The 16,769-nt window shown below is 41.2% G+C and overlaps 1 protein-coding gene across 1 annotated transcript in view; it reads left to right on the top strand.

The window, feature by feature from the left end:
- Nucleotides 1-16,389, top strand: part of FHDC1 (FH2 domain containing 1) — a 54,147-nt gene extending 37,758 nt beyond the window's left edge. The window contains exons 7-12 of the mRNA XM_048510005.1: nt 2,325-2,395; nt 2,509-2,616; nt 3,441-3,511; nt 4,463-4,580; nt 9,059-9,223; nt 12,755-16,389. Coding sequence (XP_048365962.1) covers nt 2,325-2,395; nt 2,509-2,616; nt 3,441-3,511; nt 4,463-4,580; nt 9,059-9,223; nt 12,755-14,713 — 2,492 coding nt within the window. The 3' untranslated portion in view covers nt 14,714-16,389. The remainder of the gene's footprint in view (nt 1-2,324; nt 2,396-2,508; nt 2,617-3,440; nt 3,512-4,462; nt 4,581-9,058; nt 9,224-12,754) is intronic.
- Nucleotides 16,390-16,769: the final 380 nt, after the last annotated feature.

Here is a 16,769-nt window from a genome sequence, read left to right as displayed (position 1 = left end):
CCACTGTTCAAGATGCTACTTTGTCATTGTTGTGAAAAGACTATTTCAAGATGGGAGAATGTCTCTTTCAAAATGAGAAAACATCCCATTTTGAGCAGCTATACAGTGGCATCTCAAAAATCGGTGCCTTTGACAGTCGTCGATTTCAGAAATCAACGATTGCCAGGCACTGATTTCTGCCCTCTGAAATCGTCGGCCACCTCGATTTTCGGTGGCCACCAAGGGTACAGAAACGGCATTGCGCATACACAAACGGTGTTGTGCGTGCGCAAACGGCGTTCGGGCATGCACAGACCGCATACCTCTAAATACACCATTTTCAAAAATCGCCAATAATCTCCGGATGGATTATCGGCAATTTTCAAGGTGCCACTGTATTCTCTGTAGTTGAGATGAAAGGCTAAAGTTTGTGATTATAACAGGTATTGAAGGAACTCGGGTTCACTTGTACAACCCTTTCATTCTGCCCCCAAAGCACTATATAAGCACAGACAATTCATGGTTTGCTGGTTAATTTGTAAATTGTAGCGTACCAATAGTTTGCCATTACAAATGAACCAGCAACCTATCATTGGAGTGTGCAAGAACAAACCAGAATTTTCCAGTTCACTTTTTACAGGACACTATGGTTTGTTGAAAAAGCAGAAGTAAGTAATTAACTGCCACTATGTAAGGAGAGAGAGAAGGGAGGAGAGATTATATATAGCTGTTTAATCCAAGTCTTTGTCCATTCCACAGAATAAGGGTTTTTCCCCCCATCATGGCCATCTCTGCCAAGGCATTGACTACCTCTGCATAGTGACCCTGGTATTCCTTAGTGGCCTCCCATCAAAATACTAACCTTCTTAGCGCCCAACATTTGACAAGAATGATCATTTCTGGTATCACACTATAAATATAATTCTGAATTTAACAGCTGAGTAACATTGGTATGAAAAATGTGCACTGAATGAAAGTGTAAGAGCTTCTTTATCTCTTTAGGACCGAGCAGTTGAGGATTTAGTATCTTAACTGTAATAAAAGGCTAAGGGATAGAATGGGGGAGCATTAGTGGCCAACATTTCATCCCTTAGCCTTCCATCCCTTAATCTCCCACCCCCACCAGCCAGGCCAGGGCTGCAGATCAGCTGATCTGTGGCCCAGAAAAGCCCTCCCACCTCCCACCTACCCGCAACACCAGGCCAGGGCTGTGGAGCAATTGCTCCGCTGCCCAACAAAACCATCCCACCCACCCATCCTAATTCCACCCTCCCCCACCCTAAGCCACACCTTGCAACCCTCTTTCAACCCCAAGCCTCACCTTCAAACCTTCCCCATACCAATCTTTACCTTGTCACCAATACCCCAACCCAAGCGTCCCCTTTCCACCTTCCCACCACCTCAATGCCTACCTTGCTACTCTTCCCCACCCCAAGCCACACCTTCCAACCCTCCCCTACCCCCAAGCCTTACCTTTCAACCCTCCCCCACCCTAAGCCTGACCTTGCCATCGTCCCCCACCCCAATACTAATATTCCAACTCTCTCCCACCCTAATACTCACCTTCCAACCCTCCCCCCACCTCTAGCCACATCTTCCAACCCTCCCCCACTATAAGCCTTACCTTTCAACCCTCATCCCAGCCCAAGCCTCACCTTGCCACCCTCCCCACCAGAACCCTCACCTTTCCAACCTCCCTCCACCCAAAGCAATTGTTTCCATCATCCTTAATCCACCATCCAAAGCCTCACCTTTCAACCCTCCCACCACCTCAAGCCACTCCTTTTCATCTTCCCCCACCCCAAGTGTCACCTTGCTGCCCTCCTCCCACCCCAAGCCACTCCTCTCTACCCTCCTGCTATCTTCACCTTGCCTCCTACTTTAAGCTACAGGTCCAAAAACAGATAGGTGGCAAGCATCACCCCAGGAGCAAGTGGGGGGCACTTCAGCCCCAGTAAAGCCCATTGTAGGGAGAGATGCTTTCTCTTTCACCCTTGGCTAAGACCCATTAGATTTCCCCCCTCCCAAAATGGGCTTTGCTGCTAGTAACACTGTAACCATTTAGACATTAGAATCTTTGTAAAATTGGTTCTGCATATACTGCAAACCATCTATTGTTGTCTTGAAAAGTCAGCTTTATGGTTGTGGGTTGCCGATGGTCTATGGTGCTTTGGTTTTTGTTTTTGGTTAGACATAATCCTTAATTTTATTTCTTCAGTAATTCTTCACTTAACTGTGACTTTTCCAAAGAATAACATTTCTCTTGGGTGGGATTTGGAAACATTGGTATAAAACAAATTTTATCTACACAGCCAAATGTATTTGGATTTCCATGTTTCTTGCAGAGTTAATGTGCTGTGAAGAGTTACATTCCATATTGCATTTAGTGCTCCAGGCTGGGAACATTATGAATGCTGTAAGTGAACAAGTCTTGTTTGGGGGGGGGGGGGGTTTCCAGTGTTCTCGTGGAAATGACTTTGTATCTCTTCTGTCCTTTTCTTCTGGCACTCCCCCTCCCCAACTATTTAGGGTGGCTGTGCTGGCAATGCAGTTGGTTTCAAACTTTCCTCATTACTCAAGTTGGCAGATACAAAGGCGAATAGGCCTGGGATGAACCTGCTTCATTTTGTTGCTTTGGTATGTAAATAACAGCTATTTTACAATATAGTGGGCACTATATTATAGGCTGGTGTCACAGGTGTCTGACAGAATCCTGTGGAAGGTTAAATGTGACAGATTTGAAGAATATAATAAGATCACTTCTTTCATTTGTTTCTTCATAGTTATCTTTCATTGATGCTTGCTGTAATTTAAACGTGCAGTCCTTTACATACAATCACGAGTTCTAGAATCCAGTTCTAGAATTTTCTAAAATCTCCCATTCTAGACTGTTTTACCACAAGCTCATGCTGGAAATAAACATTTTCTCAGAAGCTTTGCTAAGGAGAAAAGTCTTGACACTTCGGAAATGAGACATGTGAATTAAATTAATACATATATACCTAATTTACATTTGATAGTTTTTATTAATCTTTGCAAGGTTTTGTTCGGTTCTTGAAGATGTGCGGATTGGCAGTCTTTTGTGTGATTTGGTGGTTTAACAACTAATCTGAAGACTTCAGAGGGAAGTGAAGAGTTGCTAATATTAGGTGGAGATTTGCAGGAAATGTTGTCTTAGCTCACACAATGAGCGTTAGTGCATTGCCTTTACCTAATGCTCCTCCTTAGTACATTATGATTGTATTGAGAGACAAGTAGAAATTGCCATTTTACCTTGTTAAACTGAATCCTTCTAAGCCTTTTAAGCAAGGGTTTTTGCAAAACTATTGATTTGTTTTAGTGTGATTCAAACACAGCAGACTTAAAGCAAAAACATCTGAACTGGCTTTTCTAAGAGGCATACATTAATGTATCTGTAAGCATGGGAATGGGCTGTTACGGAGACACTTTGTTTCTTTCAGGAAGCCCAGAAGAAGGATAAAGTTCTTCTAACCTTTTCAGAAAAATTGCAGCATGTTCAAGAGGCAGCCAGGTGAGCAAGAAAACTGAGAACTGTGATCGGGAACTTTTCTTTGAGAGGCACTTAAACACATGTACAAAGTCTTGGCATGAAAGCTGAGATCTTAACAAGTGTTTACTGTAGACTCCATGGTTTCATTTTCACATCAAATGAAACAGTGGAATAGTAGAACAATGCTTGCAGCGTGCCTTCAGGTTCAGAGGTTTCATGGGGAGGTGTTTTTTTTTTTTAAAGCATGGATTTTAAAGAATGGTTAACTTTTAGTAGGTTTATGCTTCATTTCTGTTGAATGATCAACTGATTAAAATAAATATCAGTGTTAGGGGGAATTGTTTGGTATTAGTTGATTTCACAGTTTTTGCTGAGTAGCTTACATTCATTACTTTCATGTTGTTGGAAATTCCTTAAAATAAAGCAAAAATTCTACAAACAGAAAACCAAACATGTGCAAACTGAATTGTTGTAAACTGACATGTTTCTGTGAGTGGAATTTTAAAATTAAACTTTTTGATGGCCTTATCATGAAAGTAATATTTTTGACTGTCTGGTGAAAGGAAGTTGTTCCCTTTCTGCCTTCTCAGCTGGAAAGGACTGAATACTCTCAGAAGGTTGACAATGTGAAGAAGTAGGGTCTCTTCAAAGCTCTGTTTTGGCAGTATTTCCTTGGCCGTTGAGGCAACTGGGGTTGTGGGTACTCAGAAGTGGAGTTCTATTACTACTTTCCACTCACAACTTAACTTCTGTTAGTGTCTGAGCCTGATCACTTAACCTTCTTTCAGGAAAACATTTCACCCTTTGACTTCAGTCAATTACTTTAACTTCCTAATCAAATCTCTTAAGGCACAGAACAGGTCTAATTTGTTCACCTGGTGTATATTACTATGCAATTTCTTTTTAAAAGATAGCTAACACTTCGCTGATGGATGGCTCCTTCTCAAAAATGTCTAACTTTTGTTCTTTCAGAATACCTCTTGATAATCTAGAAGCAGAGCTTAATTCACTCTCCTCAAAAACCAAATCTCTTAAGGAAAATATCCGAAAGGATTCGGAGCTGTATCGTCAGATGGAAGGCTTCTTCCAGGTTTGCCAGTTATTCCAATTGTTTCTGCTTCTGTTTCACTTGACTGTATCCATTGTCTGCATTTACATTGGTATGCCTAACAAACTACCCAGATTTTGCTTCAATTGGCTCTTCAGCAGTTTTCCTTCTGCAATTCTGCTTGTCACTTGTAAGCATTTTAAGACAGTGGTTTTTATACAGAAGAAAGCATAGTATATTGACCTTGGGGTTTAGCCAGGTACCTTTTTTGTTTCTGTGGAAAGTGCTAACCCATAGCTCTAGGTTAGCAGTGTCAAATATGCAGATGGGGGCAAAATCCAGCCTGTTGAGTGGACTTATCATGCCCATGAGCCAACTGAGGCAGCGCCCTCACTCCCGATCTGGCCAGATCACGGGCAAGCGGGGGGGGGGGGGGGGTGCGGTCATGGACCTGATCAGCCATCTCAAGGCAGCCATCCCACCCTGCTACAGTCTTGCCAGTCTAGGCACCCTTCCAGTGCCATTCTGGAGCCAGCTGAGGCAGATATCCCCCCACCGGGCCCAGCCTGACTAATTCATATTTATTCATATCTGGCTCTTGTAACAAATAAGTTTGACACCCCTGCTCCAGGTTATTTGTATCTCTCTGCTACTCAGCATAAGATGGATATGTTGCATTTTGAAGGAAATTGTGCTAAGCTGGACATCTAAAGTGTTGTAATATTCCCAGGTTAAATGTTGCTAGTGAACAACTTTATTTTTAAAAAAGCTTTGGTCCTCATCAGAAATACACATAATTCTGGAAAGTGCTACAAGGCATCACTGTTTTCCTTTTTCCTTGCAGGCGCTCTCTCAATCTTTTTTTTTAATTGGTAGTTTTGTTTTGCCTTTAATACCCATTGTAAGCACTTTTGAGGAATAAAGTTTCCATTTAAAACCAGGCACTGTGCAGCATAGCTTAAGGGATAGCTGACCTCATATTGTAAATCACATAATTTAGCTTCTACTTTGGTGCCAGGGCATCTGTCAACTTTCTGACAAGCACAGCTTTCATTTGTGAACAGCATAAAGTTGTAGTTCTCGTGGCTGCACAGAGAAGCTTAAAATGTGCGAGTACTTCTGAATCCCTGCTGATAGTCCCTTGCTCACAGGCATGCTTTGTTTCTTGTGAAATGGATAACAAAATTGTTAGAGAACAGGAAACCGAGCCTGCTTCTCTCTATTTCTTTCCATACATTAGTGCAATAGAGTAACACCATGCTTAGCATGTGTGCAACTGTGTCAGATCAGCTGTAGCCTCTTCTTTAGCTTCAATAGATGTTGTGTTTCACAACAGATTCAATAAGAGGAAATACTTCGATTTCGTTTGAAATCTTGTTGGGAGAGCACTGCAGAAAGGAACACTGGCTTTGTGCTTTCAGTAAATTGACGCCTGCATTAAAAATCCGTGTAGTTCTTCTGTGGATATTGAAAACATCAAGAGAGACTCTTTTCTCTGTGTTCAGTTTACCTGTGGTAATTGCTAATGCCAAAGTAAGGTTTGGTTCGTAATAATATACAAGCAATTAGTGTTGTTTGTTCTTTCCCTCAGCTATAACATGGAAACTATAACTTACAAACCTTGACCACAAGTGCCATCATTTGTTGTCATAAGGCTAATTAAGATCCTAAATGCTCAGTAAATCCATGCATTAGTTTGCCAGCTAAGTTCTGACCCTACTCTGGTGAGACTTTGCCGTCACCTAGTAAGCAGAGAGCCTGGACAATCAGAGAAGCAACCTTGACCATAGCTTGCTAAGTGTAGATATAATGTTTACCATAAGTTATGTAGGTAAATCAAGGTCCTTCATAATATCTACTGCCTCAGATCCTTTCACAGTAGCAAAATGTATGCTACTGAGCCTTGTCTAACGGAGACAAAGAAGGATGGACTTGACTTTGGCTTCACCGACTTATCTTGTTTCTCACGGGAATTATTTATCTTATATAGTGAAAACATTTATCCCTAAAGATCAGCAAAGTGGCTTACAATGATAAAAATCTAAGATTTATCTGTCTCTGTGAAGATTGTAACTCTAAATAAGCTGCCCCGTTGAACTCCAATTTTTTTAGAAAACCTCCCACCCACCACCCACCCCTCACCCCTCAAAAGCTTACAGTTTCTGTCAGAGAGGTTTTTTCATGTTTTTAATTAGTCATGAAAGTGCTGGATGAATCTCATTTTGTTTTGTAAATGCCAGTGTGCAGAATATTTGTTGGCAAAGAAGGAACATGAAGAAAGCTATCTTGCTAAAATTCAGAGGGCTGTGGCATGTTATCTTGATTAAACATTTGTCACTTGAACTCTGTTTGTCAAATCTCTCATTTGATTTGAGTTTCACAAGAAGTGTTCCCAAGAAGCCATATTTACCAAATGGCAGCTTCTCATTTTACAGTTCGAAAGGCAGGGTGAGTTCTTCTGAGTCACATTTTTTTTCTGAAGACTTGCAGTTTGCAACTGCTCAGCACAGGTCTGCCTTGCAGAAGATAGTTGTAGGGAGAAGTGCCAAAGAAGCTGAGCATCTTCTCAGTTAGCATTTTGAAAGGTGACTCTAAAGTGGTACACAGGCCATTTCCCACTCCTATGCCATTGATAAGAATGGTAACTAGCTTCCTACATTACAATGGGACATATATTTACCTCTGCAATATTGTTCATTTACTTATTTAGATCTTTACATTCTGGTTTCCTCCCTAATGGGGATCCAAAGCAGCTTATAATTCCCTTCTTCATTTTACCTTGACAGCAACCCTGTGAAGTAGGTTAGGGTGAGAAGGAGTGACTAAGCAAAGGTTAGCTGTCAAGCTGCCATGGCAGAGTAAGGCTTCAAACCCGGGTGTTCCAGATCCTTGTATGACAATCTAATCTCTGCATCAAACTGTACTAAAATATACCTTGTGCACCAAGGATCAGACACCATTTTGATGTATTTTTATTTATGACCCCTCAAATGTAATCCGCAGTCCCTAAATATTAGCTGTAGTTGCCCTAACACATACCAAAGGTAACAGAAGTGCCAACTGCTTCTTCACATTATTGTGACTTGTGCAGGTTTCTCTTCCTTTATCCACTTTCTTCCAGAAACCAGTGTTCAAAGTCTAAAATCTTAGCTATCCTTTCTGATTCATTTTAGTTGCTAAAAACCAAATGTCATTCCAAAATGATACTACTGTGTCTTTGATGTCATTGAGAGGATAAAAAACCCAGTGAGGTATAGTTGTTGATCTAGAAATAGGAACAGCTGGGTTCAAAACCGCATTCTATCCCAGCTGTATTTTCATACTTATCCAACTTGTATACTTGTTAGAAGTATGAAATAGGAATAGGAGAATCATACATATTGGTAGAAGGGTGGAAGAAAAAAGTACTAGGCAGAACTAATTTGCAGTGGGATAAGCTTGTTAATGCCTGTGTCTGTGCTTGAGTTGGGTAGACTTGAGTAACAACACAATGTAGCAATTGGTTTGCAGAGACTACTCATGTGAGTAATTTTCTTCATACAGTTGGGTGCAGCATGGCCAGGTAAAAGAATCTTAGCTTACTGAGGGCTGTCATGTTGGGAGGGGTGGCAGCAACTTGGAAATTCTGTTTCATCCCATCCTTAGAATTACCCCTCCCAGGATTCTGTGAGTTTTCAGGAGTGTCAGCAAATTCATTTTTCTTCTCTCCCCGCTCCTGTCATTTTAACTGTCAGTCTTCTCCCTTTGACATTTTCTGAAGTGTGTTGAGCTCTTGTCAATCCATTTTAAAGATATTTTGTCCTTTTTGTTAATCATCAAAATCATTCTTCTAATGTCTCCTGAGAATGAAAAGACCCTTCCCTTGCCTGTGAGTGTCCTGGCTTTGCTGCTTTTGTTAGAATAGAAGTCAGCATTTCACTACTGAATGGAGTAATGTTATCAGGATATAATAAGAATTAAACTGCTACATTTGCCAGGATGCTTTTGCTTCTAGAACTGTTATTTATTGAAAATACATTTCAGTTTGTTGTACAGTTGGTCTCAGTTTGCCGAAATGGCTGTTCAGCACACTGAGCTTTGCCTCTGGATGGAAACAATAGCTTGTAAAACATGATTTTTACAGAGCATCAACATGCATGGTCCTTTGCTTACAAGAAGACAGGGCTGAATAACCTACTGTTTAAATTTTGATACAAGGGAGGGCAACATAAAAGGGAGAGCATTTTTCCAGTGTGTTGCATGTGGCAATACAGTGGCCTGTATGTGTTCATCCCACCATCATCTAATAAAAACTTGTCTTTCAATTTTGTGTATTCTTTAAAAAAGTAGTTCACATTTGTCTCCGGTTGAACACAGTTACGCATATACATTAAGGGCCATTGCTTTCAGCATGATAATCTTTCTCCAGCTGCATTAATTCTGGATTTTATGGCTCTTTAAAATTCACACCTCCATAGGCAACTGACTGTTCATCCATATCTAGTTGGACTTAACAAGTGTGTGTGTTTTTTTATTTAAAGTTTGCTGTAAAAGAAATAAAAGAGCTTGAACAGTGGAAGCGGGACCTGCTGAAAGAAGCAAATGCCCTGATGGACTTCCTGTGTGAAGATAAAGAAACAGTGAAACTGGAGGACTGCTTTCAGATATTCAGGGATTTTTGCCTAAGGTTCAACAAAGCAGTTAAGGTAAGGAAAATCTAGTTTTTTATCACTGAACATCTACTGATTCTTTGTGTCCAAGAATCTCATAGGGTTAGTTTTGTTGTAATGGAACAAGACTGTCAACATCCAGGGTTTATGTTGTCCTTAACAAAGAAATCTCAGCACTTTGCTATTCAAAAGGTTCCCGAGGTACAGCAATTTAAATTTGCTTGTCTGCTAGTTATCTTTTAAGCCTGTTCTTTTCTTGCAAGCATTCCCAGTATTCTCTTTACTTAGTTCGTACCGTATTCAGTTGGATAAGGGTGTTATTGGCTACATCTTGTGTCCTGGTGAGATTCTTCTGTAGCCCAAAAATTAGGTTAGGGAAAGAGACAACACAAGCTATTGTCTAGAAATGAAAATGCAGGTGGCCACATGAGAGGTCGCTGTGCCTGTGGCATGCAAACACTGTAATCTTTGCTGTGCTTGTATAATGACAATAGGCAAAGTGCCTGGAGACAGCACTGTGTACGTAGCAGCGTTTGGCTCCTTTAATCCAAGAGGTCATGCATGTGTGGCCTTGAAATCAGATGCAGGCGTACTCAGTGTATGCTTCTGGCAGGGAAAAAATGTTCTTGAGAAATAAAAACTGTGCTAGTTCATATTTCTGATTTGCCTGCATAGAAAGAGCATTTGGAAGGGAACGGAAGAAAAGGGAGAAGCTTTGGACACTTAGTCATCGAAGACCTCTGCTCTAATTCCTACTAAACGTAGACTTGCTTAAACAGACTTGGCAAGTTGCAAGGTCACTTTCTGCACAATATACCAACCTGTGAATTGATGTTATACGACCAAGCCCTGGGGCGTGCACATTCTCCTTCACCCTTACCCTGCCGTCTTCTCCTCAGGTGTTCCGATTCAATTAGTTGCTTCCTGATTAGTGTAAATCATAGTTTGCCATTATATCTAGACTGGCAAATGTTAGTCTGCCCTTGCCCTCCAGACCTCTGCTCGGGTGCATGAGCTCAAGGCTTGGTCGTGTAATGCCAACTGTAGTTGACATTAGCAGATTTGATGAACAAATCCACAGCTGGAAATATTAATCTACTGCCAGGGGTTGTTGAGATGAAAGCAAAATGCACTGTTGTGCAGTATAAGTAGTAATTTTGATATAGTGTCAGTGTGTCAGGGGATAAACTCCTTTGATCCAAGTCTGCTAAAAAATCTAATTCCCCAACCTCCAATTATTCCTCACCATGTTAAGTTGCCTAGAACTACTATGTGAAGATCACAGCTGCCACAATTGTTCTTCAGGTAAATTAAGTTCATTTGCATGTACTTTTGTGGTGGTTCTACTTACACTGATCCATGGGAAAGGGCAGTGGGTACTCTACGTATGTTAAGTGTGATCAAGTGGCAACTGACTTACAACAACCAGTAGGGTTTTCAAGGCAACAGACTTCCAAAGGTGGTTTGCCATCATCTTATGTTCTTATGTTCTTATCTTCCTCTGCATAGTAACCTGTTTTCTTTGGTTGTCTCCCATCAAAGTACTAGCCAGGACTGACCTTGCTTAGCTTCTGAGATCTGACAAGATCTGGCTGGCCTGAGATATCCAAGTCATGATAGTGGGTACACAAGTCAATGTCAGATCTACTCTGGCATGAGAAGTTCGCTCATACAGTTTCATTGTTATAAGGTGTAGAAAGCTGAGGTTCAGAAGTTGTTGAATCTTGCTTTGGAACATCAAATTGTGAGCCTGCATAAAGTCACACATTAACTATAATCATGGTGATAACGTGCTGTTTCACCAGTCTTGTCAAAGGTAGCTGTGACAAGAGAATAACGAGAGACCTATGCCAGCCATTCTGGTTATAAAAGAATAGGACCCAACTAGTCATGAAAGCATCCCTGGGTCTGACCTGTGGATGTTGCCACCATTTTGAACTCCCATGAGTTAATTTAATAATGTTGCAGTGGTATGGTCCTGATTGGGACTACAGCACAGTGCCATGACGTACTTTTGTTCTCCCTGCCAAACACCTTTGCATTTGCTTGGGCGGGGGAGGGGTGCAGATATTTCAGCACTTGAAAAGGCACAGGGAAAAGAAATTTCTCTGCACTGTGGCACCTTCAAAGTCGCTCATTTGGTTTTAAAATGGCAGCAGTCTTCACAAGTCAGGCCTAGGGACACTGTTAAGTATAGCTGGGCCCTAAAGTTCTAAGATTTCAAGATTTTTGGGTTTTTCAGTGTTTTTACACTGCATACAGTTAAATTTCAAAACTTTCCTTGGAAAAACCAGGGATTAAAGTGTTTTAATTTCTAAGAAGGGATTAAAAATTTATTGCTCCTTTTAAATAAAAAATACTTTTGGAGTTAATTCTATACTTGGTCTAATTTGCAAACCTTGTATGTATATGTATATGTGTGTGTGTATCTTCTGAATTTTTTAATGTTTTGAATGCATGTAAGTAAAGTCGAACTTGGCCAAGACTTTAGCCATATGTAGTATTTGGATTATTTGGGGTATATATTTTGAATTGGAAGTTTATTGAGCTTCACAACCTAACTGAATTTTTAATGGAGGCCTCAACATAATTAAATAAAATATGAGAGGCTTTCACAACACTTTCTGTGCTAAACAGAAGCAACCTTGTTCTCTCCTTCATCTAGTAGTGATGAAAATGCCATCAAGTTACAGCTAACTTACAGTACTACCATAGGCAAGAGATGCACAGAGCTGGTTTGCCATAGTGTTCCTCTACATAACAAACCTAGACTTCTTTGCCAGATTTCAGAAACTTTTAATAGGCATTAGAAAAAAAACCCAAAATAGTTCAAACTAAATAAAGTTACAGTTAAAAGAACATTATTACTAGGCATGCAAAGCACGTATTAAGAATTTGGCTACAGCTTCGGATATTTCTACCTCTGGATTATCCAGTAACTTAATAATTTTTATTTTGTCTGGAAGAGACGCAAATCCTGTAGGAAATAATGCAGCCAGGTCAGATATAAGATTATTATGTTTAGGGCAGTGGAGCAAGACATGAGCAAGCGAGTCTGGTATATGGAGTCAGAACAGGCAGCGTCACTCAAGATGAGCGATAATAGAAAAACAATCTTGGAGTAAAGCTGAGGGAAAGGAGTTACATGTTGCTCTGGTCATAACCCATCTAAGTTTATAATTTACCAGTTGGTCCAGGTAAGTACCAGGGTAGAATTTCTGGGGAGTAATTCCAAAAAAATAATGGAGAATAAGAGCTGCACTCTTGGACTTGGCTAGTGGTTGTGTATATTTGAGAGGTGATGATGGATCTAGACTTCTTGTTGGCCTCATGTCTGAAGGATACAGCTGGGTCAGGGCCAGCACTGCATTGCTGTCAAGATATATTGAGATCAGGATAGCCTGGGCCATCTATCTGATACCACATTAGAAATTGGTTGCCATGATAATATGAATTCCATCATTAAACTCAGTGTTTTTTGCAAGTCAGAGAAGAGTGAAGAGGATAGGTACAAAGAATGTTTAAAATATTTTCATTTTGAAATTTTTCATCTCTATTTCTAAATAGGAAAACAAAGAGAGAGAGACCCATGAACTTCAGCAGCGGCAGCGATTAAAGGAACGGGAGGAAAAACGTCTGTCATGGGTTGTTGGAGATCTCGGGGCTTTGGGCAGAAGCAGCAGCGAAAGTGATGTTGGTACACTGACTAGGAGAGGACTTGAAGATTTTCTGCCCTTTTTGCAGCAGAGACCCCAAAGTCCTGCCTACAGAAATGCCAGCATTAGGCGCTCCCGGCATTCCTTGGGAATCACTGCAGACCGAGAACTGTTGGCTTTCCTAGAGATCTCAAAGGACGAGGAGCCACTCAAGTCAAGCAGCCTCCCCAGTGCACAAGCAAGACCCAGTGTAGCTTGGTCTGAATCGGAACAATCTAGAGAGCATCGTTTAACTAACTCACATCGAACATCTGGAGAAGGCATGGGCTGCAATTACGTGCAGTCACCTCCACCTCAGTCTGGTCTCATAGAAGATATAGAAGAATTAGACACTGCCAATGAACAAGACAGTGTAGATAGTGACAAGTATGGGTTCAGTGTGCCTTCTATGGAAGCCACAGCTACAGCCCCATGGGACCTGTCTGTTGAGGAACACGAACTTGTTACTGGGCTGATTAAATTTGACCTCAATGGAGCAAATGCTACAGAAGACCCATCCACAGTTCATTTTGAGATTGGTGGAACAAATGTGAAGACTCTGGGTGATTCAGGCTTCCACTCTGTTGGCATCACAGGTGATCCAGTACCATCCTCCAGAACATCTAGAGAAACTGTTCATAAAGTCGAACATGAAGCTCCAGAACTTAGTGATAGCCCCACTTCTACAGATAGTAGTGTTTCAGGAAATAAGGTACATGGACCAGTCTTCTGTATGTCAGATACAGACTATTCCTTAGCACTGGATTTGTCAGAGGGAAATGATGCAAAACTCGATGGCAACAAAATAAAAAAGGAAGATGGTGCTATGGCCCTTTTTATGAACGACCTGCAAACTGGTGGCAGATCCCTTTTGGGTGTCAATTCATCATTTCCAGATGATAAAGAAGACACTAGCAGCAAGCTTGGACATCCTAAAGAAAAACATGTAAAGAACAAAGATGCATCAGGACCAAAGAGAAACTCCCTAAAAGAAAAATCTCCAAGTTCCACAAAATCCAGCAGTGGACCTCCCAATCACCCCAGACCAGTCAGAACTCTGAACGTCTCCGAGAATGCAAATATGAGAAAAGTCGTGCCTATTTCCAGGTCAACTAAAACACCACCCCCTACTTGTACAAAAAAGCCAGAGGCTAAGCCAGCACCTCGAGACACCACCGTAACTGAAACACGGTTGTCACGTCGCAATTCTGTTCGGGGTGCAGAAACAGTGCCAAAACCTCTGTACAGGCAAAGCATATCTGTAGAGGAGCCAAAATTTCAGCGAGGAACTTCATGTTCAAGCAGTGGCCATTTTGAGAGGGAGCAGCTTCAGCACAAAGGCTCCTTCAAAAAGCCAAGCTCCAAGCCTGTCAGGTGCATCCCCAAATCGAAAAATGATGAAACAAAGATGTGCCGCTCTTCGACCAAACCCCAGTCCCCTACAGATCCTAACAAAAGCCCAGTTGTCATTGTTCCCAAGACACCAGCTCCTGTTCCAAGCTTTGCCAGGAATACAGTGGCCTCTTCCTCGAGATGTGCAAAGGTGGAATTGCCAGGTTCTTCAAGACCTCCAACCCTCACAAGGTCTCTGTCTCAGAGACTGCCTAAGATGAGAGTAGCAACAGCGTCAGATGAGTTTAATCCAAGAGAAAACAGTGGAAGTCCTTTGAAAAGGGCAAATAGTGCTAGAATGATTAAACACTGCACTGACACTGTTGACCATCTCCGTGTTAAGATGGAGTCTATGCTAAGGGATGATACAAACATGGAGAAATCGGCAATTAAAGAAGGGAATCAGACTGCAATAGGGAAATTCCTGAATCGCTTCTGAAAATAAGGGGTTTATCATTTGGCAATACAGAATGTGAAAACCTGCTTTTTCAGCACTGCAAGTTGTCTGTTGTGAAACACCCAAGATGTTGTATTTTAATAGTATCAACTGGTAATTAAGGTACATTGTGCATCAGAAATGAGAAGCTCCTTAGCTCTCTGGACTTGATCCTACTGTATGTCTGAATTGAATGTATTCAAAGTGACTGTGATGGAATAGCTGTAAACAAAGTTTTCTTGCTTTTGAAACGTAATACCTCCACACTGGTTTTACATGCTAGATAAATGCTTTTGTCTACTGGGGAGAAAAAGAACTAGAGATTATATTCAGTTCTTGAATAATCACTGTGTTTCTAAATATGCAGTCATGCACTCCTTTGGGGGGGAAAGTGTGAAAAGCAGACTTGAATCACTTAAAACCTTGGTTCCAAGAATATACTGTGCCTCTTGCAGAGTCCATTGCTGGCAATTGGACACATGAACCGCTGGCCTACAATAATGGTAAACTAGGACCCTGCTGTTTGGGGGAGGCGCTGTTGTAATACCACCTTGAATTTGCAGCATGTCTAAAAATTGTGTGTGTGTCTGCATGCGTGCGTGCGTGCGTGCGTGTAAGGGGGGAGGGGAAACTCTGCTGGGCAGAATGTTGATTCTCCATGAGTATAGCAGAACTGCCTTGCATGTACAAATAGATTAGTCGATGGGATGACTGGTGCTGGAATGAGTAGGGTTATCTGAAGGCACCAGCTTTCAGAAACCACAGGTAGCTTTTAGAGAAGATGACTATAGGTGACCTGATTTGTGTCACAAGCAAACTTGCCAGCTTTTGGTGTACAAAAGTGCCATATTTATAGTACATATCTCAGATTCTGCAGCTGTGGAAACCTATGAAAACTGCAACCTCATGCAGAGCACTTTTCCTACCAACTCTTTTCTTCCACTGGTTTTCGCTACTACCAGATGACTTAAAATGCTGCTATGGCTCTGATTAGTCAGAGCCATTGGTTTCCTTGCTGCCTCCCTTTTGTCATTTTGACCAATTGGCAAGAAACGTAAATTCCTTTTATGCATGACGAAAGGTGCTTTTTTACTGTAAAATAAGCTTAATTTGCTTCAGATATGTATTTTAACACTACCTTTTACAACTTTACTTTTTGATAAGCTTTTTGTTCTTTTTAAAAAAAGAAACAGCTCTGAGGAAAACATGACACCAGTTCAGAGTAGGATGTCAAGAATGAGGGAAAACCTGTCATGATATGTGCTGCCTTCTCCCTGCTCCTTTTCCAGGTACATATATATATTAGGTGCGGAAAAACGGCTGTTCAGCCTCTTTATTTAAATCTGTGCTATTTTTTTCATTTATGAATACCTTTTTAAATAAAAAAAATGCAGTGGGATTATTTGGATAAATAACACCTCCCTTTATCACTACCACTTTCTTTCCCACCCTTTGACGAGTCATCTGTCACAGTGAAGAACATGCCCAGATGTTTCTATAAACTAGTAATTGTCGTATCATCCAGTTTAGTAATTTTACCATTGCATCTCACCACCTTATACTTTTCCTATATGAATGGTTTGCAAATCTCCTTTCTGGAAAATATGCAAAAATGCCATCCAATGCACTGTTGGGCTTTCTATGCAAGCCCCCCCCCCTTGCCATGGTTGGCCTAACCCAGGGGCTCCAGATGTTCAGGAACTACAATTCCCATCAGCCCCTACCAGCATGGCCAATTGACCATGCTGACAGAGGCTGATGGGAATTGTAGTTCCTGAACATCTGGAGAGCCGCAGGTTCCCTACCCCTGGCCTAACCCTTTCTGAATTCTCAATGTTACTGGAGGGAACAATTGCTTTCAACCCTGTGAACTTCTAAGGTTGTTCTCATTCAAGGGTTATATGTAAAAGTATGTTCACTTGGCCCTACTTGTATCTTTTTGCGTGCTCATCTGTGAGAGCAGGTGATGGATTTTTATTACCTTTTGATGGTAGTAAGCTTGAAAAGAAAATAATTTAATTATTATGTGTTTGGAAACTGTAAGTAAATTCTAAGTATG

This window comes from Sphaerodactylus townsendi, linkage group LG10 (assembly GCF_021028975.2).
Source record: "Sphaerodactylus townsendi isolate TG3544 linkage group LG10, MPM_Stown_v2.3, whole genome shotgun sequence".
NCBI lineage: Eukaryota > Metazoa > Chordata > Lepidosauria > Squamata > Sphaerodactylidae > Sphaerodactylus > Sphaerodactylus townsendi.
The sequence above is the reverse complement of the archived record's forward strand: the minus strand, read 5'-3'. Positions and strand labels throughout refer to the sequence as shown.